Source organism: Musca domestica, unplaced genomic scaffold (genome assembly GCF_030504385.1).
Source record: "Musca domestica strain aabys unplaced genomic scaffold, Musca_domestica.polishedcontigs.V.1.1 24, whole genome shotgun sequence".
NCBI lineage: Eukaryota > Metazoa > Arthropoda > Insecta > Diptera > Muscidae > Musca > Musca domestica.
This window is the reverse complement of record NW_026712272.1, coordinates 6,795,535-6,823,289: the sequence shown is the minus strand read 5'-3', so window position 1 is coordinate 6,823,289 and position 27,755 is coordinate 6,795,535. Positions and strand designations below refer to the sequence as shown.

Genomic DNA, 27,755 nt, shown 5'->3' with positions numbered 1-27,755 from the left:
GCGAAGGAGTTTCATTTCATTTCGTTTGTTTTTGTTTCCTTGTGCGGAGAAGATGGATGGATGGATGATGATGATGATGTTGTTGTCTCATTACCTCCAAAGCCCAGCCATGCCATTCCATAGCCCTGTTTATATCCTTATGAGAATTTGCATATGTGAAGAAGAGGAAAACACAACAACAACAAAAAAAATCATATTCATTAAGAGGGGGGTTTCTCATCAGCCGTACACCCCGCAACAACACTAGCAACAACAACAAAGGTAGTAGAAAAAAAAACAAGTCAAATAAACGCGAGAATGAAATGAGTTCTCATTTCAGAATTTTTATGGAGAACTAAGAACTAAGGGGCCAACCAACCTTGCAACAATCCTTTTTTCCTTTCAGATGGTAAATTTTGTGTCCTCAGTAACAGATTTTTCGCCGCAATTAAAACAACATCTTTTTAACTGTGTCGTCGCTCTGTCGCTTTTGTGTGTTCGTTCGGTGGTGGTCTATCAGCTAAACGACGGTCGGTTGTTTTGATTTGAATTGGTGTGACTTTTTTTATTGGCTAATGAACAATATTTTCTTAAAATAAGTAAGTAAATGGATTTGTGTGTTAATGAATTAATTAATTAATTAATATATCTACTATATTATTATTAAAAAAATAACAATAAACAATGAGAAATAAACAAATAAAAATTTTAAGAAATGGAAACAAATAGAAAAAAATTATTTGACTTTTTAAAATTTTTAAATAATAAATTAATGTTTTATTAAATAAAAAAACAATTAGAAAAATTATTAACAACAAATAAATTAATTAAAAATTTATTAAAAATTATTTAATAATCAAAATTTTTTAAAAAAATAAATAATTTTGAAATCATATTATTTTTAATAAAACTATTCCAAAAAAGTGCATAATTAAATAATAAATAAATAAAGATTGTTAAAAACAAGACACCTACCCATAAATAATTTAAAAAACAATAAAAAAATGTCTTAATAAAATAATTATACATAGGTGGTACACCCCTTAAAAAAATGTCTCTCTCTCTGTTTTAAGGGTGTTGACGCTGCTTGAGTTAGCTGTGGTGGTGTGAAAGTCAGCTTTTTCCTTCTTTCTTTTTTTTTTTTGTTAATTAATTAATATTTGCATATAGAAATTGTATCTCTATATCTCTATCTATCTCATGCGTACATTACATTACAAGAAGAGTTGCCTTTCTTTCGTTTCATTCGTTGGATGGATGCGCGCTGCTGTCATTGCTGTTGCTTGCCGCCGTTGTTTTCGTGTTGTTGTTGTTGTTGTTATCATGACAGTTCATGCGTACTTGCAATGGGATGGGGGACAATTTTATTACTCATTTACCCGTAAGTCGCGCTCATTTGTTTTTATGAACAAAAGAAACGGCAGCAAATGAACGCCAAAGACAACAACAACAAACAGCCTCATACATTTCATTACTCAAGTCGTCTCTTCCGATTGATTTCGTTTTGTTTTCGTGGGGAATGAGATAGAGAGAGAGAGAGCGTTGGAGTGTTGTCAATGTTGCTAAAATGTGTGGTAAATTGGCGTTTTTTTGCGTTATTGGAAAAAAATGCATTACCTTTAAAATTCAAAGATTATTTTAAAACAATAAATGTCAGAAAATTTGTAAAAAGAGAATAATGGGTAAATTTCCTGACTAATAAGCTTCTTTTGACACAACCCATGGCAAAACTAAACAAGTAATCTCATGATAACATATGATATACATATGACAAGTGGCATATTTTACAAAAGTAATAAATAATATTTTATTTTCGGCCTTCCTTGGCATGTAAAAACAATTATCTATTGCATATGTTAGGAAGACGGATTTTACATATATATTTTCTTGGTCTTAAATATTTAAAAAAATAGATTTAATATTCCTGTCCCAGCTGGCGTAACCGGTTATGGGAATAAAATGTTAGTTACTGTTTTAGATTATATTCTTCCTTGACAGAGGGTATAAAAGGAGTGAAAGTGATAAAATATTTGGTCGGAAGTAAATGGCAATTTTTTGCCGGTTCTACGTCCATACAAATATTCCTTGGCGCGTAAAAACAATTATCCGTTTCATATTTTAGGAATACGAATTTTATTTATATATTCGTGGACTTAATCATTTAAAAAGGAGAGGAGGAGACAGAGTTTATAAAAGGAGTGACAGTGACAAAATATTTGGTCGGAAAAAAATTTATTTTTTTTGCCAGTTCTACGTCCATATCTAAGGTGGAACATCAAAATATAAATTTGGCGATGAAGGGACATCAAATAAAAAATGTGTAATCCTTTGATTTCATGAGATTACCATTGTAATTGTACCATATCTATAAAAATAGAAGATTTTATGCACTTTGAAACAATTTCGATCATATTTCTGGAAAATATGAAAAAATGAGAGACACGAAGTCCGTCTGTCTGTTGAAATCACAATACAACTCCCATCATAAATCGTAGAGCTTTGAAAATTCACACACTAGTTTGTATTGCGTCTAGAATGCTTGGTATAGGAAATCGGTCCACGTTTTGCTATAGCCCCCATGTAACGATACCTCCCGATATTGGGTATTTTAATGGTTTTAGCCACATTTTTCAATGGATTTGTCTAGAAATTGGTATTTATAGTTTGCAATGGGTTCTAGCTCCGGTGGCGGAACATTGTATATATATAGATCCACGTTTTCGTATAGCGCCCATATAACGGCAACCCCAGATATTCGGTATTTTGATGATTTAGGTCACATTTTCTAACGGCTTTGTGTAAAATTCGGTACTTGTAGTTAATAATGGATTCCACAACCGGTGTCAAAACTTTGGTCCATATTGGTCCACCGTTGCCATATAACTGTACCCATCGATATTTAGCATTTTAGCCACATTTTCCAATAGAATTGTCTGAAAATCCACACAATGAGTTCTTTCTCAGTACTTTATCCCCTGGAAGAGAATTGTTTATATAGGTCCACGACATCGTATAGCTCCCATTCAACGGTACCCCCCGATATTCGGTATTTTTATGATTTTAGCCATATTTTTCAATGGAATTATCTGAAATTCTACACAAGGAGTTATTTCAGAGTACTTTACCACCTGAAAGAAAATTGTCTATATAGGTCTACGATATATCATAGCCCCCATATAATAGTACCCCCCGATATTCGGTATTTTGACGATTTTAGCAACATTTTTCAATGGAACTGTCAAAAAATCCATACACGAAGTTCTTTCTAAGCACTTTACTCCTGGAAGAGAAATGTCTATATGGGTCCACGATATCATATAGCTCACATACCCCCCGATATTCGATATTTTGGCGATTTTTGGAACATTATTCACCGGAGTTGTTTCAAATTTCGTATTTAGAATTCGTTATGGGTACTACAGCCTATGACAAAAAACTGCGTATGCAGGCGCACTTCTTCGTATAGCCTCCATATAACGGTACCTCCCAATATTCGGTATTTTGATGATTTTAGCGACATTATTTACCTGATTTGTTTCAAAATTCGTATTTAGAGTTCGTAATAGGAACTGCAGTGTATGACTAAAAATTGTCTATGCTGGTTGAGGTCTTAGTATAGGCCCCATATATCAGTACCTCCCAATATTCGGTGTTTTCATGATTTTATTCACCGGATTTTTTTTTCAATTTTCGTATTTAAATATTGTAATGGCTTATGTCAAAAGTTGCCTATACAGGTCCACTTCTTCGTATAGACCCCAATATAACGGCTATATTCGGTATTTTTTAGATTTCAACAGAATTTTTAACGGATGTTATATTTTTGAAAATTTCCAAATTTCTTCTAAATGGTAGGGGGTATTCAAAGCTTGGCCCAACTTATTGCTCTTTTACTTGTTAACTTTCCTATATTTCTTAAAAAATCAAATTTTCCTATATTTCTTATAAATACACTTTTAAATGATGTCAAACGTGTAATTTTGAAGAAATTGTAGAAATATAATTGCACGAGGTTTCCTTCTTAATTATACCATAGGTATTTATTCTAAATTATACAACAGCATATAAATATCTAACATTTTCCTCCACAGGAGTGGATAAATATATAAAAAAACGCTAAAAACCCTCATTTGTCACAAAATAAAAACCCCACCATTGGCATCACCACATTGACAACATTGTTTATGAGTGATTAGTGCAAATGAAAGAGCGTAAGAGCGAGAACACAACATATCTTCACTCGAAGGCAAAAGGTGTTAATTACCAGAGTTGCCAGACTCCAATGCAATTGTATGGTGGTCCTACTACGCATGTAACGTCTTAAAACAAGGAAAACAATTAAAATTCAACAAATAATTAAAAGAAGATTTTTGCAACTAATCAATAAAAATAAAAACAATGTACGATCTATAAATTAAATAATTAATTAATTAAAAGGAAAGGAAAGGGGTTAAATGAAAAACTAATGAAATGGAGAAAAGCTCTTCTCCATTATTTATAGAAACCGCTAAATAGAAACTTTGCATAACCGTTGTTCTTCGTCGTTGTATTTGCGATGATGAAATCTCAACTCGAGAGAGCATGCTAATCTTCTCTTTTGCCTAAAAACACACAACGAATGTGGATGAAAAAAAAACCCTAATTACCGCGCAGCACACAAGCTTCCCTCTATTTGCAATTACAAACAGCCAGTCAGCCCAGCCATCCAGGCAGCGGCAGCGCTGTGACGTCGTTGCTGGCGCATCATCACTGAATGACTGACGACGGTTCATTGCTTGGCCTGCCACCCTCATTTTTCAGTTCTGATTGGAATATAGAAACAAAAAGTCTTATACACAATTAAAATATCCTCCGTTCGCGAAGGTAATTAAAAAATTAACAAAAAGAAAAGGGTTAAAAAATATAAATGCGAAATAATCCAAAATAACAATAAAATAAAATCAATTAGTTAATTGAAAAATAAAACAAAATATTTGTTGTTATTGTTTTTCCTGTGTTTGACGATGATGGTGTGAATTAAAGCAAAAAAAAATATTTCTTTTTATTTTAATTTCTTATTTTAGTTGTTGGTCTCATTAAACCGGAGTTTGGCGAGTCTCTCTCTCTCCCGCTGTGTGTGTGTGTGTCGCTCTCTCTCTCTGTCTGTCTCACTTGCGGTGAGTGTGGTGGAGATTTCTCTGTCTCTAATTCGGGCTCTTTGTTGCGTACGGTACATTGACGTTGGCTGGCATCAATACGTGTGTGTTTGGCACAGTAGTAACTTACCGCTGTTGGCCGACTGCTGGCCGCCGTTCGCCGATCATTGTTTAATCGTCGTTTCGTTGTCGTCTTCACAAAGAGGAAAACAGAAAATCAATTATTTTGGGCGAGAATTATTAACCAATTATTTGTTGGCAGCTAATTAATTGCAAAGACAAATTTCTTTGTCTGGAAGATTCTATAACAGTTTCGTCTAATTTGGAGTGTTCGGATAAAATACAAAAAGAAGAAGAAGAGGTTTTACTTTGTAACGGAAGTAAACGGAAGTAAACGGAAGTCAGAGGGGAAAATGAGTGATAGCACTCAAGGTAATTGTTTTGTGGCTATGCCACCAAACACTGCCTCGGATACTGTCATCATTGGCCGTAACTCGGAAAATCCCAGCCTGGTGGGTGTGGCCCAAGAGGTGGCCTACTATGAGCCATCGGAATCCTTGGAGGGCAAGGTAAGCAAAACAATATTGTGTGTTGAAGTTATGATGTGATGCGATGATGTTGTTGTTGTTGTTATTATTATTTGATGTTTACAAAACGAAAATTTACAAAATTACCTCACTGTTTACTTATGTTTGTTTGTGTTGTTGTTTTTGTTGTTTTTATTTTCCACAGGCCCATTACTTGCCCGATTGCACCCCCCTCCGTGTGGTCTTGCAAAAACCCAGTCCCGGTGTCTGGGGTGGTGATTGCGGCTCCAATGAACGTAGCGTCAGCATTGCCATAACCTGGGCCAATGAAATCAAGGGCGAGGTAACCGTCTACGATGTGATCCGCCTGGCTTTGGCCTCCTCGGAAACGGCCGATGATGCTTTCGATTGCATTTTGGAATTGATAACGCGCTATGGGGATGATGATGCCAAGTTTAGCTTGATTGTTGGTGATCCTACCAAGGTATGGATCATCAGTTGTGCCGGCAAGAATTGGGCTGGCCAGCAAATCTTGAAGGGTGTTCATCATTTGCCCAATGACGGTATGGCTGTAACCAAGGACTATGAGAAATCCAATGAGGATCTGGGTGAAACGTTGAGGAAACGGGCCCGCTGGGATGGTGAGGTAAATATGTGAAAACAAGTGGATTATTGTATGAAAGAAAAAAGTTTCAACTTCTGCGGAAAACATTTTCAAAATCTCCGGTGCGTAGTGTGAACAAATGTGAAAGCGAGAATATTAAGAAAATTATACCCGCAATAATTTGACGAGGTTACCTCTCTCTGTGTCATAGTTTTAAATTTTAGTGTTAACTTGCACGCAAAAGTTCGAGAAAAAATCGTTTTTTCCCTTCCCCCCTCACATTACTTAAAATTAAAGCAAGTGTATACCTCCTCCATTCGCGTAAGCTAAAAGAAAATAAGTGCCACCTCCCCTCTGGGCATTAATTTGAAAAAGAGCTTCCCAAAATATTTTGAAAAATAATAATTGGTGATCCTCATCCCCTCAGTTTAGCAAACTGTAATGCCTTGTTTTCTCGGTTCCATGAAATATTTTGACATATTTTTTGGTTTGAATATTTTTCAATTATTTTTGGATTCAAATTTGAAAAATCCAATTTTGGTGTGTCGCCTAGAGCTGAGCTCTCGGTCTGTTGAATAAAATCAAATTAAATCTTCACTTTTAAAACAAATCGGTGATTTAAGGGGAAAAAGGCGCCAATTTAGTTGGCATTGTTAAGTGTGGTATACACTATGAAACATTTTGACACTTTTGTTTACATTAACGGTTTTTTCTCGAAGTTGTCTAGGAAACCAAGTGGTGAGGAAGGGAAATGAGCGAGGGAAACAAAAAAGTTTATAAGACAATTTTTTGTGGTACCAATCATGGAACCCATTCTAACACTTTCAGAAAATTGGGGATACATTGTGGATAATGTGGGAGGGAATGAATATGAGAGGATGGAAGTTGGTGATGAGACATTTTAAAGTGCGGTACATACAATTAAACCAATAAATTTAAATTTGTAGATTTCTTTGTAAGAAAAATTCTTTTAAGAGGCAAATTAAAAAAAATGTCTCTGACATTCTTGTGTGTGGTATACACCATCAACCAATTTTTTTTTTTTTGATTTTCGACCAATTTAATTATTTATTTCTGGTTTTTATCGGGCTTTTTGGTCGGATTATTTTAAAATGAAAATAAGATTTTATTTCATTCAAATTTAAATTTTTAAAATCTAGTTCGATTTGAAAGATATTGAGTTTTTGGGAGACGAAAAAATAAAAAGCGGATATATTATGTGCGGTACACAACATATATTTGGTGGGAAAAGATTATGGGACATTCTTGAGTGGGCTACGTACCATTGAACGTTGTTTACATTTCTGATTCCTGTTCAATTTTGCTAAGGAACTGTGGAAAACTCTAATTGTTGGGTTCTAGTTAAGAAGGTGGGACAAAGAGAATGTTAGGGCATTTTTTTAAGGAATTTAAAGTGCGGTGCACATTATTGAATCAACTTACTTCTCTTGTTTAATATACGATATTTACTATAAATGGAATAGAAATCGAATTTTTAGGAAACGGGAAATTGGAAAATCCTTTTGGGGTATTTCTATGTGGGGTACACACTATTGAACATTTTAATTTTTTTTTATTCAAATTTGTATCAAATGCAAGAAAACTAGGTTTTTATCAGGAAATGTCAGTTTGGGGTTTTTTTAGAAATATTATTAAGTGTGGTACACACCATGGAACATTTAAAGAGCGGTACATATTATTATATCAAATAACCAGTGTTGTTCATAATTTGCGATATTTAGTATAAATTTAAGTAAAAGCGATTTTTTTAGGAAACGGGACATTGAAAAATCGTTACGGGGTATTTTTATGTGGGGTACACACGATTGAACATTTTACAGATTTAAAATTTTGTTAAAAATTTGTATCATTTCTAAGGATGCACTAGGTTTTGTATTTGGAAAAGTTAAAGGTGGTTTCTCAGAAATATTATTAAGTGTGGTACACACCATGGAATATTTAAAGAGTGGTACACATTGAATAAACAATTTACGATAATTAGTTTAAATGGAATTTAAACCGACTTTTTAGGAAACGGGACATTGAAAATTCGTTACGGGGCATTTTTATGTGGGGTACACACGATTGGACATTTAAAAAAATTTTGTTTGCTAAAAATTGTATCAAGTGCAAGGAAATGACAGTTGGGGTTCTATCAGAAATATTATTAATTAGATTAGGGCAAATTAAAAGAAGCACCATTAAACCGATTTGAGTTTTGGTTTAAATTTTAAAACTTCATCTAAATCATTAATAAAATCGTGTGAAATCCTCAAAAATTTGCAATGATGTTTAGGCAGGCAATTATTTCTTAGAAAAAATAAGTTTTGGGGAAGTGGTCGGAGTGTGAACTATTTTTACTTTCCACATTTATCTAAATTTTTGGCCACAAATTAGCAATTTGCATAATAGGAATGGTTTGTTTATGATTCTCAAGTAAAGAAAGGCATAAAATATGAAGAATTTATCAAACAAAAATGATATTATTAAGAGTGAAGTATGAATAAACAGACTTCCACTACTTCTTTTCGAAAATCTTAGTTTGCGATACATATAAATATTTTTAGGATCGATGGTGTATACCCCAAAAGATTGAGGCTTAAAACTTCTTTTTTTACCCTTCTTTTAAACTGAAATACTTGGTAATTGTTTTTGAGGGCAAAAGATTAATATTCACATCTTGATTTGTCTATAATTTGAGGAAAATTTAAGAACTTTCTCGATTTTTTCCCTTTTAAAGAAATAAATGTTTTTCAATTTCCCCCTTATTAGAATAAACTTTTGTCTACTTTCCATTGATTACATGGCCGGAGATTTTGAAAATGTTCATTATATTAACATAAAAACGTTCGATCGTAACATTCTTCTTTATTTTTTTTTATTATTGTTATTATTTTTTATTCAATTTATCGAAAAAAGGACTCTGAAGAGGATACTTCTACAGAGCAGAATTAATTTCACAAAATGGATCATAGTGTTATTATTGATTTCCTATGCATTCCGCTCCTTCCAAAAGAATTAAGAAAAAATTAAAATATTTTGAAAAAAATTAACTGTTCAAAAAACAAAAATTCAATTTGATTTGAAATAAAACGTAACATAAAGTTCCTAAGCATTAGAAATCTGGCACTTTTTCTAAGTCATCAATTAATTGTGGTAGAAAGGAAATACATTTTTTTCTGATTAGAAAAGAGGAGAAGCAAGAGTCTATTTCCAAACACTCCAATAGGGAATTCTTCTTCTGAATTTGCCTTTCATCCTGGTAGAAAGGAAACAGGAAATCAGCATTTTTTTCTTATTAGAAAAAAATATATTAAAATCAAAATATTTACAAATTCCTTTACAAAAATTTCCATTAGAAAATGTTTAAAATCCTAATTGTGTTTATTTTCCTTTTATCCTGGTACAAAGGAAACCCAAAATTCAATAAGCACACAAACAAGTTTTCTTATCAGAAAAACAGACTAACAACAAAATAGTTACAAATTCATTTCCAAAATTTTCCATTTGTAAAATTTAAAATGCTAATTGTCTTCATTTTCCTTCCTTCCTGCCTTTCCTTGCCATCCAGCCTGCTATTGCTTGCAATGCCCCAAAGCTCTGGTGGCAAGCGTTTATGGAAAGTGTAAACAAAAATTCCTTTACGGAGAAAAAGAAATCAGCTCGTTGCGATTTATTATCCAATGAGACATTTTTAATTAACCTCCAATTATAATTGTGAGTACATACTTGTTTGCATTGTTGTTGTTGTTGTTAGTATTCTTCTTCCTTCTCTACTCATCACCAACATCATCGTCGTTGTCGTCGTCGTCATGTGTATCCCCCTTGTGAGCCCCCGACCACCCCACACACACTCTCGCATGCAAGCTCCACAATCCAAATGAGTAATTTTGTTGCCTTCCATTTATTTGTTTGAGTTCTCATTTATAAATGAGAGAAATTACTTTGTTGTTGTTGGTGATTAATAACAACTCATTGGCGCTGCCATTGCTGTTGCTGCTTGCTGTGGGGGTTTTTGTTTTGTGTGCTGCTGCAGCTGCTGCTGTCGTCGTCCGTTGTTTGTCTCTTCTCTGCGAATGAGTGTTGAAATTAACAACAACAAAAAAATGGTAATTACATTTCCCCAATGTGTACGTTACATTACACTGGCAAACATGCGTACTTTACGTACCTGTAACGTCATTGTGGCACAGCACTGCACATATCCGTTACAAATACAACTCTGTAATTAGCACATAACATGGCCTTAACAGCAGCCGAACAGGGTTGCATTTCATACAGCATCCATTTGAATTGGGGAGCCTTACAGTGTCAGAGAGAAGAGACCGAAAGGGAGAGAGAGTACCAGCCACAGGAAAACAAAACAAACATAGCAGTTAAATTTTGCTCTCTCTCTCTGTGTTGTGGGGGGTTTTGATTGCCTCGCTCTCTCAGTCCCCCTTGGATGGCTGCTGTGAGTCTATTTTAATAAAGAGATGAATATGTTGTTATTTTTTCCTTCTTCTTTGTTTATGTGCCTCTGCTGTGTGTCGGGGAGAGTGAGAACCACTCAACACCCACAACACACAGCACTCATTTACGCTTGCCACCTTGCCGCCGCCGCCGCCGCCTCTTCCTCCGCCAGCAGCAGCAGCCACACACAAACAAAAGTAATGAGATGCAAAAAGGACTTCCTTTTTTTCTTGCTGCCTCCTGCCTCCTCCACATTCGTTTCGTTTGTCGTTCGTTCATTCGTTATGAATAAAAAAGTTTCTCAAATAATTTTCTTGTATAAGAAAAAGTTGCCTGTACATAGAAAAATAATTTTCCCTCTTCTTGTTGGGATTTGATTTTTTGCCGCCTTTTTCGTTGTTGTAGTAGTTGTTGTTGCTGCTATTGCTGTTGTTTCTTTGCATACATAAACTTTGTTGTAGGAAGCAGGCCGCAGCAGCAGCAGCAGCATCGTCGTTATAAGTCGTTAGTTGATGTTAAGGACTTTTTTTGTTTGTTTGTTTCTTTGGCAATACTACATGACGATGGTGACGATGATGATGACGATGAAGGAAGAGTAAAGGAATGAGAAATTACAGGAATATGTGTGTAGTGAGGGGGAGTGAGGTGGAAGAATTATAAAAAAAGGTGGTGGTTGAAAGAAAGATTTTTCATTTGACGTTACTGCTGCTACTTCAACCGCTGGAGATTAGTAAAAAAATAACGAAGAACACAACACAGAGACACAATGAAAGAAAATACTTGATGTACATGAACTTTTTTTTTTCTTTAGCACCACTTACGGCGGCCATACATACATATGTTATGGGGGAGGGAGGGCTGGAAAAGGAGGGGAGATTTTTACCAAAAAGGAATATATAATTAGATTTTGTTGTCACAAGATGGAGCAAAAATGGCAAAATGAAAAAAAAGTAATGCAAACACACACACACATACACACACTCTCACCATCTTGGTAGTTAGTATACTCAAGGCGGCGTATATTTGATTTGGCGAAAAAAAGGGAATTTATTAGTTTTTCTTTTCATTTAAGGATTCAAATGAGATTTGACTTTTTCACTGAATTTTTGGGGAAAAATTAAAACAGAAAATAATGGAATTTTCAGGAAAAACTAAGACAAATATTATTATTTCCATTAAAAATAAATATTTTTAATTGAAGACAATTTTTTCAGCAGAAATCTGGAAAACTTTGCTGGAGGGAAATTTTCTTCTATGAGAAATATGGTGAAATACCAGTATTCTTCTACAGGAAACTTGTCGGAAGATGAATCTTCATCTACAGAAAACTTGATGAAAGACTAGTTTTGTTTTCGAATAAGTTTCATTATCCTGCAAAGGTAGAAATAATTTTAACATTTTCCAAATAAAGTAAGTGACACTATTGTTCCAGAACCTTCCAGAAAGTAAAGTTTTTAGTACAAAAACTGATTTTCCCTTTATGGTATCGAAATGAAAACTATGAGATTCTTGAAAGTTCTGAAACAGAGCAAATATTTGGTGGTTATCCAAGTAATTTGATGACATTTCTTCCTCGGCAAACTATTGTTCGTTATCCGAGTAATGAGGATAAGACCTAAATAACCATAGAACGGTACCGCCCGATATTCAGTATTTTGATGATTTTAGCCAAATTTTCCAATAAAATTGTCTGAAAATCCACACAATGAGTTCTTTCTATACGTCCACGATATCTTATAGCCCCCGTATAACTCTATCTCCAGATATTCGGTATTTTGATGATTTTTCCCACATTTTTCAATGGAATTGTCTGAAACTCTACACAAGTACTGTGTCGTGACTATTTTACCACCTGATAGAAAATTGTCTATATAGGTCTACGATATCGTATAGCCACCATACAGCGGTACCTCCCCGATATTCGGTATTTTTACGATTTAAGGGACATTTTTCAATGGAATTGTCCAAAAATTAATACAAGGAGTTCCTTTTGAGTACATAAGCCCCTGGAAGAGAATATAGGTATGCAATACCGTATAGCCCTCATGCAACGGTACTCCCCGATATTCGGTTTATTAATGATTGTAGCCAAATTTTTCAATGAAATTTTCTAAAAATCCACAAAAGGAACTCTTTCTGAGTACTTAACCTCCTGGAAGATTATTGTCTATATAGCTCCACGATATCGTATAACCCCCGTATTCCTCCCAATATTCGGTAATTTTAAGATTTTAGCTACATTTTTCAATGGAATTGTCTTAAAATTCACAAAAGGAGTTCATTGCGAGTACCTTACCTCCTGAAAGTGAATTGTCTATATAGATGTATTTTGATGATTTTAGCTGCATTATTCACCGGATTTTTTTTAAGTTTCGTATTTGAATATTGTAATGGCTTATGACCTTTGCAGGTCCACATCTTCGTGTAGACCCCAATATAACGGCTATATTCGGTATTTTTAAGATTTTAACAAAATTTTGACAAGTTTTTTTTGACATTTTTTAAATTCGTTCTAAATGGTGTAGGATATTCAAATTTCGGTCCGGCCGAACTTACTGTTTTTTTACTTGTTCTTTTCATCCAAATAATGTGGATAATAATTTTCGTTATCCGGATTATGAGTTTCCGATATTCAAATACCGTGAATAACGTACTTTCGTTATCCTGACAACTTGGATAATGTGTTTCCTGCATCCAGACAACGTGGATAATATTTTTTTGTTATCCGAATAACGTGGATAATATTTTATTTTCTCCGAATAACGTGGATAATATTTTTTTGTTATCCAGATAATTTGGATAATATATTATCCTAATTGCGTGGATAATATTTTTGACTTATTCAAGTAACGTGGATAATAATTTTCTTTATCCGGACAATGAGTTTCCCACATCCAGATACCGTGGATAACATATTTTCGCTATCCTGATAACTTGGATAATATGTTTCCTGCATCCATACAACGTGGATAATATATATTTTTATTTATTTATTTATTTATTAACAATTATATTTATAAGTTAGATTACAAATATAATAAATTGTAGTAGCTCTAGCTGCTGAGGCCTTAAGCTAAATATATATTTTTGTTATCCGGATAACGGGGATAATATATTTTCGTTATCCTAATATCGTGGATAATAATTTTAAGCTATCTAAATGTTGTGGATATTTTTTTTTTTCATTATCCAAATAACGTGGATAATATATTTTGTTATCCAAATAACGTGTATAACTTTTTTCGTTATCATAATAGCGTGGTAAATATTTTTAAGTTATGTAAGTAAAGTGGATAAATTTTTTTCATTATCCAAATCACGTGGATAGCATATTTCGTTATCCAAATAATGTGGATAATATTTTTTAGTTACCTAAATAAAGTGGATAGAATTTTTCATTATCCAAATAACGTGGATAATATAATGCGTTATCCAATATATTTTTTTCTTGTTATCCTAATAGCGTGGATAATATTTTTGACTTATCTGAATAACGTGGATAATATTGTAGACTCGTCTAAATAACTTGGATAATATTTTTTCGTTATCTGGATAATGTGGATAATATGTTTTTCACATCCATATAATGTGTTTTTTGTTAACCTAATTAAGTGGATAATATTTTTTCGTTATCCGAATAACGTGGATAATATGTTTAATATTTCCAGATAACGTGGATATATTTTGTTTGTCATCTAAATAAAATGGATAATACTTTTTCGTTATCCAAATAAGGTGCATAATATATTTTTTATCTAAATAACTTGGATAATACTTTTTCATTATCCGGATAACGTGGATAATATTTTTTTTCTTTATCCACGTAATGTGGCTAATATTTTTTCGTTAGCCAAATAACGTGGATAATATATATTTTTTTCTAAATAACTTGGATAATACTTTTTAGATATCCGGATAACGTGGATTATATTTTTTCTTTATCCATATAATGTGGATAATATTTTTTTGTTAACCAAATAACATGGATAATATTTTTCGATTATCCAAAATTGTGGATATTATTTTTTTTTATTATCCAAATAACTTAAAAAATATATTTTGTTATCCAAATAACTCGTATAATATTTTTCGTTATCTGGATAACGTGGATAATTTGTTTCCCACATGCAAATAACGTGGATAACATTTTTTCGTCATCCTAACAATGTGGATAATATTTTTACCTTATCCGAGTAATGGCGATACCACATTTTCATTATCCAAATTTCTTGTATAATATATTTCTTTATCCAAATAACGTGGATAATAATGTGTTTCCTGCATCCAGACAACGTGGATAATATTTTTTTGTTATCCGAATAACGTGGATAATATTTTATTTTCTCCGAATAACGTGGATAATATTTTTTTGTTATCCAGATAATTTGGATAATATATTATCCTAATTGCGTGGATAATATTTTTGACTTATTCAAGTAACGTGGATAATAATTTTCTTTATCCGGACAATGAGTTTCCCACATCCAGATACCGTGGATAACATATTTTCGCTATCCTGATAACTTGGATAATATGTTTCCTGCATCCATACAACGTGGATAATATATATTTTTATTTATTTATTTATTTATTAACAATTATATTTATAAGTTAGATTACAAATATAATAAATTGTAGTAGCTCTAGCTGCTGAGGCCTTAAGCTAAATATATATTTTTGTTATCCGGATAACGGGGATAATATATTTTCGTTATCCTAATATCGTGGATAATAATTTTAAGCTATCTAAATGTTGTGGATATTTTTTTTTTTCATTATCCAAATAACGTGGATAATATATTTTGTTATCCAAATAACGTGTATAACTTTTTTCGTTATCATAATAGCGTGGTAAATATTTTTAAGTTATGTAAGTAAAGTGGATAAATTTTTTTCATTATCCAAATCACGTGGATAGCATATTTCGTTATCCAAATAATGTGGATAATATTTTTTAGTTACCTAAATAAAGTGGATAGAATTTTTCATTATCCAAATAACGTGGATAATATAATGCGTTATCCAATATATTTTTTTCTTGTTATCCTAATAGCGTGGATAATATTTTTGACTTATCTGAATAACGTGGATAATATTGTAGACTCGTCTAAATAACTTGGATAATATTTTTTCGTTATCTGGATAATGTGGATAATATGTTTTTCACATCCATATAATGTGTTTTTTGTTAACCTAATTAAGTGGATAATATTTTTTCGTTATCCGAATAACGTGGATAATATGTTTAATATTTCCAGATAACGTGGATATATTTTGTTTGTCATCTAAATAAAATGGATAATACTTTTTCGTTATCCAAATAAGGTGCATAATATATTTTTTATCTAAATAACTTGGATAATACTTTTTCATTATCCGGATAACGTGGATAATATTTTTTTTCTTTATCCACGTAATGTGGCTAATATTTTTTCGTTAGCCAAATAACGTGGATAATATATATTTTTTTCTAAATAACTTGGATAATACTTTTTAGATATCCGGATAACGTGGATTATATTTTTTCTTTATCCATATAATGTGGATAATATTTTTTTGTTAACCAAATAACATGGATAATATTTTTCGATTATCCAAAATTGTGGATATTATTTTTTTTTTATTATCCAAATAACTTAAAAAATATATTTTGTTATCCAAATAACTCGTATAATATTTTTCGTTATCTGGATAACGTGGATAATTTGTTTCCCACATGCAAATAACGTGGATAACATTTTTTCGTCATCCTAACAATGTGGATAATATTTTTACCTTATCCGAGTAATGGCGATACCACATTTTCATTATCCAAATTTCTTGTATAATATATTTCTTTATCCAAATAACGTGGATAATATATTTTGTCATTCAAATACCGTGGATAATATTTTTGACTTGTATAAATAACTTGGATAATATTTTTTTCGTTATCTGGATAACATGGATAACATGGATAATAATAATCATTTCAATAAGGTGGACAATTTCTTTCGGTTATCCAAATGAATATTTTAGATATTTTTTTCGTTATTCGGATAGCATGGATAATATGTTTCCCAAATCTAGATGACATAGATAATATTTTTGCGTTATTCGGATAGCGTGGCTAATATTTTCTTCCTATCCAAATAACTCGGATAATATTTTATCGATATCCTGATAAAGTGGATATTATGCTGCCCGCATCTAGATAACTTGGATATTATTTTATCGTCATCTTGACAAAGTGGATAATATTTCTGCCTTACCCGAATAACGGGAATAATAGACTTTTATTATCCAAATAACACGGATAATATATTTTCGTTATCCAAATAACTTGGATAATATTATTTTTGTTATTCTGATAACGTGGGTAATATGTTTCACATATCCAGATAGCTTGGATAATTTGTTCGTAATAATAATAACGTGGATAATAAATTTCTTTATCCTAATGGCTGGGTTAATATTTTTGACTTAAATAATTGACGTGGATAATATGTTTCTCACATCCAGATAAGATGAACAATATTTTTACCTTATCCGAATAATGGGGATAATAGATTTTCATTATCCAAATAATGCGGATAATATTTTTTCATTATCCGGATAACGTGGATAAAACTTTTTCATCATCCTGACAATAAAAATGTTTTTCGTTATCCATGTGCCGTGGATAATACATTTACAATATTTTGTATAATATGTTTTCATTATCCGAATAACGCGGATAATATTTTTTCGCTATTAAAACAACGCGGATTTGTTTTGTTAATCTTGATTACATTGCTCCAAAAACTTATCCCCCAAAATCTCCACCTCAAATTTTATTAATGACTTCTCACTTTTTTAATTTGGTTAATTAGCTCTCCTCGGGTCTGCCTAGTATTTTCCCCAATCAATATTTTTAAGGTTATGTTTCATTACAATATCGACACAGACCAGCCATCCAGACAGCTTAAATCCTTAACGACTTGGCTTCCTTTGGCCTCTGTTCTTTTCGAGGACCTCATTAGCTGCATCGCATCGCATCGTATCACAACCATTCATTCATTCTACCTACCTGTGCATACAAAACACAATATAATGATGCTTTTTGTAATGAGTGTGAGTGTGTGTGTATATGTGTGCATTTGCCTTAGTATTGGTGGGGGGGAGCATATAGTATTTTTTCCGTTGGCTGAGAAGTTATTTGAGGATTTATGTTGTGTGTGTTGTTGTTTTTTTTTTCCTCGTCTTCTTTTATGCTGTTGATTACTAACTGACTGGCGGGACTGGCTGCCTGGTTGGTTGGTTGGCTGACTCGCGCTGGCTGAGAAGAGATGCAGTCAGTGGCTGCTTAACAACGTCAACGTGAATGTATGCGAACTTTTTGAGCCAGGTTATGTGCAGGAATGGCTGTTAATAATTGCTGGAGAAATATATTTTAATTTCGTCTTCTTTTTTTTTGCGTGTGCGAGTGTGTGTGTGTGTGTGCAGCAAGGGAAAGGGAAAAGGGTTAACTTGCAACAACTTTGTTTGTTCGTTATTATTGTTCGCCCCCTGTTCGGCTGAGTTAAATTGCGAATTTCTAAGATTTCTCGAATAGGAGTGGAGACATTTCTGGAGAGTAATAATAAAAAAAAAAAAACATATTCAAATTGGAATTTCTTGGGAAATGAGGATTTTCGAATTCATGTCTGAGTTCTAAGATTCTAATGAAAAAATATAAAAACACTTCACTTTGATTTACACCAAGTGTCTCTGGAGCAAGTCAAAATTCCATTGCAATGGATTTCTCGAAAATTTGCATTTGCCAAATGCATTCCATTTGGACTAACCGCAAAGCATCATCTCGAGTTTTTTTCGTTTTTTTTCTGTTCTATTAAAGATGGTGATGATTGGAATTTTGTTGTTGTTATCATTTTTTTTATTTTGCAATGACACCCCAGTCTCATTGGCTGCTGGCTGGCCCAGTCATTATCATCATCATCATCAACACTCAGCGCTTGTGTTTCCTCTATTCAGGTCACTAATTGGATAAATAGTTTCAATGAATTTCATTCATTAGCAGATTTGTGTATTTAATAGCCAGATTTCCTACAGCAACAATAATAACAATAATAAAAATAATAATCGCACACATGCATGATATGATGTGATGGGCGCGAGCAAGAGATACATAGCTTAGTTCGAAATTTACAAAAATTAGAAAATTAAGAGCAGCGACAGATAAATCACATTTTTAGCATTTCCAAAAAATAAGTGAATGCAAGTTTTCTAATTCGTTTGTCTTATCCGCATTACGTGGATAATATTTTTTCGTTATCCTAATAACGTGGATAATATTTTTATCCTATCCGAATTTTGGGGATAACATTTTTTCGTTAACTGGGTAAGATGGATAATATTTTTTAGTTATCCCAATAACGTGGATAATATTTTTACCCCATTCGTATTTCAGGGATAATAGATTTTCATTGTCCAAATAACGTGGATAATATATTTCGATATACGAATAACATGGATAAGGTTTTTTCGTTATCCGTATAACGTGAACAATGTTTTTTTTGTTATCCGGATAATGTGTTTCCCACATCCAGATAACATGGATAATTTTTTTTTTTCGTTATCCTAATAAGGTGGAGAATATTTTTTCGATATCTGGATAACATAGATAATGTTTTTTTTTTCGTTATCCGGATAATGTGTATAATATTTTTTCGTTATTTGGATAACGTGGATAAAGTTTTTTCGTTATCCAGGTACCGTGGATACTATATTTCGTTATCCAGATAACGTGAATAATATTTTGTCGTCATCCTAATAACGTGGATAATATTTTTCTGTTATCCGGATAAAGCGGATAATGTGTTTTCCACATCCAGATAACGTGGATAATATATTTCATTATACGGATAACGTGGATAATATTTTATCGTTATCCAGATAACGTGGATAATATTTTTTCGTTATCCGGATAACGTCGATAAAGTGTTTTTCACGTGGATATATTATTTTATTATACGGATAACGTGGATAATGTTTTTTGTTATCCGGATAAGTTGTTTCCCACATCTAGATAACGTGGATAATATTTTATCGTTATCCAGATAACGTGGATAATATTTTTTCGTTATCCTAATAACGTGGATAATATTTTTCTGTTATCCGGATAAAGCGGATAATGTGTTTTCCACATCCAGATAACTTGGATAATATATTTCCTTATACGAATAACGCGGATAATGTTTTTCATTATCCGGATAACGTGAATAATGTTTTTCGTCATCCGGATAATGTGTTTCCCACATCCAGATAACGTGGATAAAATTTTTTCGTTATCGTTATAACGTGGATAAAATTTTTTCGTTATCCTAATAACGTGGATAATATTTTTCTGTTATCCGGATAACTCGGATAATGTGTTTCCCACATCCAGATAAAGTGGATATTATTTTTTTTTGTTATCTGGATAACTTTGATAATGTTTTTACCCTGTTCGAATTTTGGAGATAATATTTTTTCATTATCCAAATAATGTGTAGTATATATTTTGTTATCCGGTTAAAGTGGATAATATTTTTTCGTTATCTTAATAACGTGGAGAATGTTTTTTCGTTGTTCGGTTAACGGGGGTAATTCATTTTCATTATCCAGACATTTTTACCCTATTCGAATAATGGGGACAATAAATTTTCATTATCCAAATAACATGATAGATTTTCACCATCCAAATAATGCGGATAATTTATTTCGATGCCCAAATAACTCGGATTATATTTTTATCGTTATCCTGATAAGTTTGTAAATATGTTTCCCACATCCCAAAAACATATTTCTTCATTATCCTAAGGGATGCGAGCAATATTTTTCCACATCCAAATTGTTTTTATATCCATTCATTTTATTTAGTTTTAGTTTCTGGCAGTATAACAGTTTTTTTTAAGTGGCATACACTTTATTTCCAATTAAATTTGCGATATACTTAAATTTCTTATGATTTTTGCTGTAAAATTTGGTGAATTTTCTTGAGTATAACAGTTTAACAGAACTGTTATACAAGGTTTTTCGATATAAAAATGAAGAAAACGGCATTTGCGTGGTTTTAAAAACAACATGGATAAACATTATTTGAGCCTTTAGCCGTTCTGACTATTAATTCTGGCCTGTGAACAACTGGGTTGGCTTCAGCTTGTCTCTAAAAGAATCACTAACTCTTAAATCGTATGTAACTTTCTGGCCTTCTTGGTAGTGTGTTTGTTGGGGGTTTCAGTTTTTATTTATTTCCCCTTTAATTTTAGAAATACATGAATAGTTATGAAATTTACTGCAAAATCGGGTGAATTTTCTTGAGTATAACAGTTTTGTAAAACTGTTATACTCGTTTTTTTTTAGTATAAGAGACAAAGAAATATGTAATTTGTGAGCTATCCAAGTAACTTGTTTAAAAATTATCAGTTTATCTTGACATTCTGGTTATTATTTTGCTTATATAGGACTTCCATATATTCTACTTGATGATGCAATTCAGATCGTCTATATAATAACCCATGCCCTTAACTTTTCTATATAAAAAACTCGTTGATATATAATTTGTGTGCAACATAATTTTTGGCCTTCATGTGAAGGATTTTCTACAGTATAACAGTTTTTCTTAAACTGTTATACAACTGATTTTCTGTTCAAATTCAGATAGATATAAATGTCAAATAATTTAATTGTATGATCATCAAATCTATAAGTCTGTAGTAGTCTCTCTGAACGTCAGCCATCCAAAAATAAATGCTGCATCTTTTTTAGTTAGAAACCCATAGACTTCTCAGGACTTCTGTCACCGTCAGCCGGTATATAATGAATTCTGTATACGTTCAGTGCATTCCGTGTCAGTTTTTCAGGCCTGAAAACAATTCATGTCGCCATAAATTTTCCTAAATTTATATAAGTATCTTCCATATCTTAGTGTTTAAGACAAAGTCAATAGGTTATTTTAAGATTCATTCCATTAGATTTAGTATATCATTCCCAAAAAATATCAACACTACTCATATGTGTGTGTTTTTCTATGTCCACATTTAGGCGGATGAGCCAATGCAATATTAAAAAACGAAAAAAAAAATAACAACAACAAAATGCCTTCATATACATAATAACATCCTGTAGACAACACTCGGCTAATGAACAATGGACAATGATTATTGGAAGGAAAAGAAAACAAACAATTCAATTGTTATTTAAATCGAAAAGAAAAATTTGCTTTTGGAATCTGGAAAATTGTGTATTTGGTTGTGAGCAGTTCCACCATGAAAAAAAAAAAGAATTGAATTTGGGTACGTTATGTTTTTTTTTTTTTTGTTAATTGCCGATATTCAGATGGTGAAATTTTTCAAAGAGCAATTTTCGAGCATATGGCTAAGGAAGAAGATGAAGACACTTTTTCGTCTTCATTCCCTCTCAGAAACTCAAAAATCTATTTAGAAAAATTTTCACCGACTGAATTCGAGCTTTACCTGTTTTCGTATGCGGAGGACATTTTCTATGTAGAAAAAAAGTGATAGAAAGAAATTTTGTAAAATGCTTCCTCCCCTTTTTTGTAAATTGAAACTAAGTGACAGATTTCTAAGCCAAGGGCTCCTGAATGAAAAAAAATATTTTGCTACTATGTTGTGTGGACATTGTTAAATGCCATTTTAAAGATCTGAATTTGTGATCTGATATTCTTTTTGTGTACATATATATTTTTTTCTATATAGAGATTGTTTTTCAATTACGAAAAAGTTTGATTTTTTAGAATCAAAGATGTATTTCAATTTTGAAAACCACTTCCCAGAAATTTAATATTATTATTTTTTTTTCAATTTTAGTACCGTATTTGAATCATGTTTTCCCATCTAAATTCGACCCCTTTCAACTGGCCTACAAGGATAACTTTTTACATGTCTGGAAAGTCTCCTATCTAGATAGGCTACCTTCGGATGGTCTAAATACTTTCAAGTTCTCTACAAATACTCGTTTCGCCTATCAGTTTGTCTCTCAAGTTTTATATCAGTCTCTAATCAGTGAGTCTGGCATCAACTCGTTTATGAAGATTCTCTCCATTTCGTCTGTAAGGACGCCCCCCCCCCTTTGTATAGAAAGTCTCCCTTCTGCTCGTCTACAAAAGCCACCTTTCAGACGGTCTGGAAAGACCCCAACTCGTTGGAAATGACTTGCTCTAACTCATTTGGAGTCTCTCCAGCTCTTCTATAGGGTCGACTTTCTTTAGCTGGAATCAAAGATATCAATCAGCTTAGATTTAAAAATGTGTTCGAAATACCATTTTTGAAATTCACTTCCCAGAAATTCAAAATTTTTATTTTTTTATTTTAGAATAATTTTGGAACATATGGACCCCCTACTTCAGCTTCTCTATAGAGCCGCCTTCTTTAGCTCGTCTATAGAGACTCCCTTCTTCAGCTCGTCTATAGAGACTCCCTTCTTCAGCTCGTCTATAGAGACTCCCTTCTTCAGCTCGTCTATAGAGACTCCCTTCTTCAGCTCGTCTATAGAGACTCCCTTCTTCAGCTCGTCTATAGAGACTCCCTTCTTCAGCTCGTCTATAGAGACTCCCTTCTTCAGCTCGTCTATAGAGACTCCCTTCTTCAGCTCGTCTATAGAGACTCCCTTCTTCAGCTCGTCTATAGAGACTCCCTTCTTCAGCTCGTCTATAGAGCCACCTTCTTCAGCTCGTCTATAGAGACTCCCTTCTTTAGCTCCTCTATAGAGACTCCCCTCTTCAGCTCGTCTATATAGACTTCCTTCTTTAGCTTGCCTTTTCAGCTCATCTATAGAGACTCACCTTTTCAGCTCGTCTATAGAACCACCTTCTTCAGCTTGTCTATAGAGCCGCCTCCTTTAGCTTGTCTTTAGAGCCGCCCTACTTCAGCTCGTCTATAGAGCCGCCCTTCTTCAGCTCGTCTATAGACCCCCCCCCCCCCTTTTTTTCAGCTCGTCTATAGAGCCGCCCTTTTTGAGCTCATCTATAGAGACTCCCTTCTTCTGCTCGTCTGTAGAGGCTCCATCAGTTCCTCTATGGAGACCAACTCGTTAATAGAGACTCATTTTCAGCTCGTCTATAGAACCGCCCTTCTTCAGCTCGTCTATAGTCTCCCTTCTTCAGTTCGTCTATAGAGTCTCTCTTTTTTACCTCGTCAATGAAGTCTCCCATCTTCAGTTCGTCTGTAGAGACTCCCTTCTTCGGCTCATCTATGGAGCCTCCCCTCTTCAACTCGTCCATAGGGACGCCCTTCTTCAGTTCGTTTATAGAAAATTCCTACTTCAGTTCGTTTATAGAGCCGCCCTTCTTCAGTTCGTCTATAGAGCCCTGCTTCTTCAGTTCGTCTAATGAGATTCCATTTGAGCTCGTCTAATTCGTCTAGAGTGACTGTCTCCAAATTGTTCTTTTTGGACTTTTTACATCTCGTCTAGAGGTACCTTCAACAACTCGTCTAGTGGGGTACAGCCTCCAGCTCACCTATAGAGACACCATTTAACTCGCTTAGAAAGTCTCCTTCAAACTCGTCTAGAAGGGCTGCCCTTAGCTCTTCTAGAATGACTTGCCCTGTTAGAAAGACTCCCTCCAACTCGTCTAGAAGGACGGCTTCAGTTCGGTTAGAATGACATCCTTCAGATCGCCTAAAAAGACTCCATTCAGTTCGTCTGGAAAGACTTTCTTCAGACAGCCTAAAAAGATTTTCTACAATTCGTCTAAAAAAGACTACTTCCAGCTCGTCTAGAAAGACTTCCTCCAGCTCGTCTAGGTCGGCTTTAGTTCGTCTAGAAAGACTTCTTTCACACCCCCAAGGAAGACTCCCTTCAGCTCAGCTAGAAAGACTCTCTACAACTCGTCTAGAAAGACTTCCTTCAGTTTGTCTAGAAAAACCTCCTTAGACCGCCAGAATAGACTCCATCCAGATCGTTTAGAAATACTCCCTCCAGGTCTTCTAGAAGACTCCATCCAACTCGTCCAAAAAGACTCCCGTCAACTCTTCCATTCAAGAAAGACTCTCTTCCATTCAATCGCCAACAAACTTTTCACCTAGCCTCTCCCATCTTGTTTATACTTCCTCAGTTCATATATAAAGTCTCCTTCCAGTTTGACTAGAAATACTCCATCCAGATCTAGTCTAGGAAGACTCCTTTCAGTTCGTCTATAAAAACTTAATTTAGACCTTTAATTCCTCTAAAAACGACCTGGCTGCCTCCCTGAATTTGATCTTTAAAGAATTTGCTGTTTCAGCAAATTTGTCGAAATACGACTCCTTCCAGTTCTTCTCTGAAGTGGTTTTCAGAATATTTTGAAAAAATCAAAAAAAAAATCCATCTTTGATCCTAAAAAAAGTTGTGAAATAAAATCCCATTATTAATCCAATTTCTTACCTCCTCTTTTCCAGGGTGAAATTGATTTCGCTGCGGCCTTTGATAGCACCCCCACGGCCTCGACGAAATGGTGTGGTGATAAACCACCCGACGACGGGACATTTACGGTAACGGATATGTTTGAGACTTTACGTTCGGCAGCCAAGGAAGAATCATCACGTTCGGCATCGGTCTTTGTACTCTCCAAGAATGGCATTTCATCGCATTGGTTTACGGCTACTCCGAATACAAGTGAGTCGGTATTTAAACCATTCGTTTTTGCACCCAAACCGAAGATATCGCCGCTGACCAAGGCTCCACCGGATGGTGGGAGTGTGACACTGCTGCACAAGTTACATGGACAACGAAAGGTATCGGCATTGGAACATTTGAAGGCATTGGAAGCGGCTTGTGTTGAAGAGGTAACGGCCTATTTGAAGGAACATCCAACTGTTACCGAGGAACTGGATGAGCTGATGAAAGATTGCGTTGAGGCTGAGGTGAAATTTTATCGTTAAAATAATACCTGAACCTCGGCCTCGGCCGCATGCTGACGACGTTGACACGACCCCTTGGCAAATGGATAAATGGTTTAATGCATAACGATTTAATGGTTACAGTTATTGGTTTTCGAAACTGGGTTGACAAACTGGCTAAAAATGTCTAAAGGCTCAATGATTTTTGGTTCACATGGTTTGGAATTGTTTACCGCGGAAGGCATGATTTTTTAGGATACACTGACCCTTGGCAAATGTTTAAATGGCTAATGATTTTCACGATAATATCTATTAAGTAAAGTCTCAAAATCATAAGCTTGATTTTAAAATCATCAAAAAAACAAAAATTATAAATCAAATTATTAAAGAAAAAAAATAACACAAAAGTAATGCAACAAAATTTGGTAAAACCTTGAAAACAAACTCGCATAACTCAAAACCTCGCTTCATAATTTTTGGAATTATGATATATAATACAAAAAAAAAAAAAAAAAACAACAAAACAAACAAAAAACTTAGTTATGTAAGCAAAAAAAAAAAAAAATATTAAAAAAATTAATATTTAAAAGACGAAAAAACAAAAGAAAAACCACCCGGCCAGGACCCAGGATTTTGTGATGATGCTGGCTTCAAACAGCCACCCTCAAAAAAATACGAAATCCTGTTTAAATATTTTTTTTTGCTATTATTTTGACTTAGGAAGCTTTGGGTTATTTTATTCCTGATCAGTTTAAAATGTCCCCAAGCTTCCTTGAGAGATAATTATATTATTTACAATTTTCCACCAGATTTGACACAATCCAGGCCTCGATTTGGCCCTGGATTGCCTTAACCGGACTTACCGTTCCAGAGATAATTTTAACCAGACTTTGACCGAATATTAACACATACTTTTCAATGAATAAATCCACATTCAAAACCTTGATATTTCCACACAACAACAAAAAAAAAATATCAAACACGAAAACCACAAAGTTTCGCCCAACATGACCCTGGGCGGGACTTTGTTTCTTAACTTTATTAATAATAATAATAAATATGAAAACACAATGAACATGAAAAGTTGAAAAACATTCAAAACTTTCTCAACTTAGATGATATGAATGATTAATCTTAGAAAATTAGATGAAGTGACAAGACATAACCTAACAAAAAAAGAAAATATAACAAAAAAAATTTTAAAATAACCACAAAAAAAATCAAAAAAAAAAAAATATATATATATATATTAAAAAGTTTTGAGATGATATAAAACTTTTAAATAAAAAAACTCCCCCATGATGATGCATAACAAACAAATACAAAAACATACATGAAATGTTTATTTAATAATATTGCAACAAAATTAAAAATAAAATTAAAATAATAATAAAAACAAAACATATGAAATGAAGTGGAATTCAAAAGACAATTCAATGTCAATCCACATGTTCCTATTTACACTAACAAAATTATTTAATAATTATAAAAAAAAAAATATTATTATAATATTATTGAAAACGATTTGATTAGTATATCTTAAAAAACAAAAAATAATAACAAGAAACACAACAAAACTGATAAGAAAAATTTCATATATATACATACATATTATTATTATTATTATATATTATTATTATTATTAGATTTTAGTAATGTGGTACAAGCATATGACCGCAATTGCACGATAAACAAAATAATACTTGACAAACATAACCTATAAAACTACAAAAAAAAGAAAGAAACCAATAACATGAAGATGAAATGAAATGAAATAATCCATAACAGAACCCCCCCATAAAAATATAAAAAATGTTGACAACAACAACAACACAACCATAAATATTATAAACAAAACCCCCATAGCTTGTAAGTGATTTGATGACAAACCATACGATAATTGTACTAAATTGTAAAGAAACTGGTCAGAGGGGTTGGAGGCATATTTTCCTCTTCTCCATTTCTGGTAACATAACAGCAATCTCAACTACTTGTCTTTTCTTAATAACATCTCAAGAAATGTTATGTTCGCGTTATAGCATAACAAGGCAGGTAGTCTTGGGTTGTTGCTTATAAGTCATCAGGAAGCCGAGGAAAGGAAATCTCCACTCCTCTACCAAAAGAAAAAAATCTACAATTATAGACAAAACGATTTTAGATATTAAGATGATGAACATTCCACAAGAGATGTGTCATAATACAAAAAAAAACTTGAAAACCC

General features: G+C 33.2%; 1 protein-coding gene across 2 annotated transcripts; it reads left to right on the top strand.

The window, feature by feature from the left end:
* The first annotated feature begins 412 nt into the window (after window positions 1-412).
* Window positions 413-26,592, top strand: LOC101900779 (secernin-2). 2 transcript variants are annotated; one of them, XM_005178657.4, is made up of 4 exons: window positions 413-578; window positions 5,043-5,683; window positions 5,847-6,287; window positions 25,094-26,592. In XM_005178657.4, exons 2-4 carry the CDS (start codon window positions 5,528-5,530, stop codon window positions 25,574-25,576), a joined length of 1,080 nt encoding a protein of 359 aa, XP_005178714.1. In that variant the 5' UTR covers window positions 413-578; window positions 5,043-5,527; the 3' UTR covers window positions 25,577-26,592. The 2 variants fall into 2 exon arrangements, with proteins under 2 accessions (XP_005178714.1, XP_005178715.1); XM_005178658.4 differs by lacking the exon at window positions 413-578 and adding an exon at window positions 4,686-4,842.
* Window positions 26,593-27,755: the final 1,163 nt, after the last annotated feature.

Coding starts and splice junctions, on each gene's coding strand:
- LOC101900779 (XM_005178657.4), top strand. CDS start 5,528: ATGAGTGATAGCACTCAAGGTAATTGTTTTGTGGCTATGCCACCAAAC. Junction 5,684..5,846: donor CGGAATCCTTGGAGGGCAAG/GTAAGCAAAACA, acceptor TATTTTCCACAG/GCCCATTACTTGCCCGATTG. Junction 6,288..25,093: donor GGGCCCGCTGGGATGGTGAG/GTAAATATGTGA, acceptor CCTCTTTTCCAG/GGTGAAATTGATTTCGCTGC.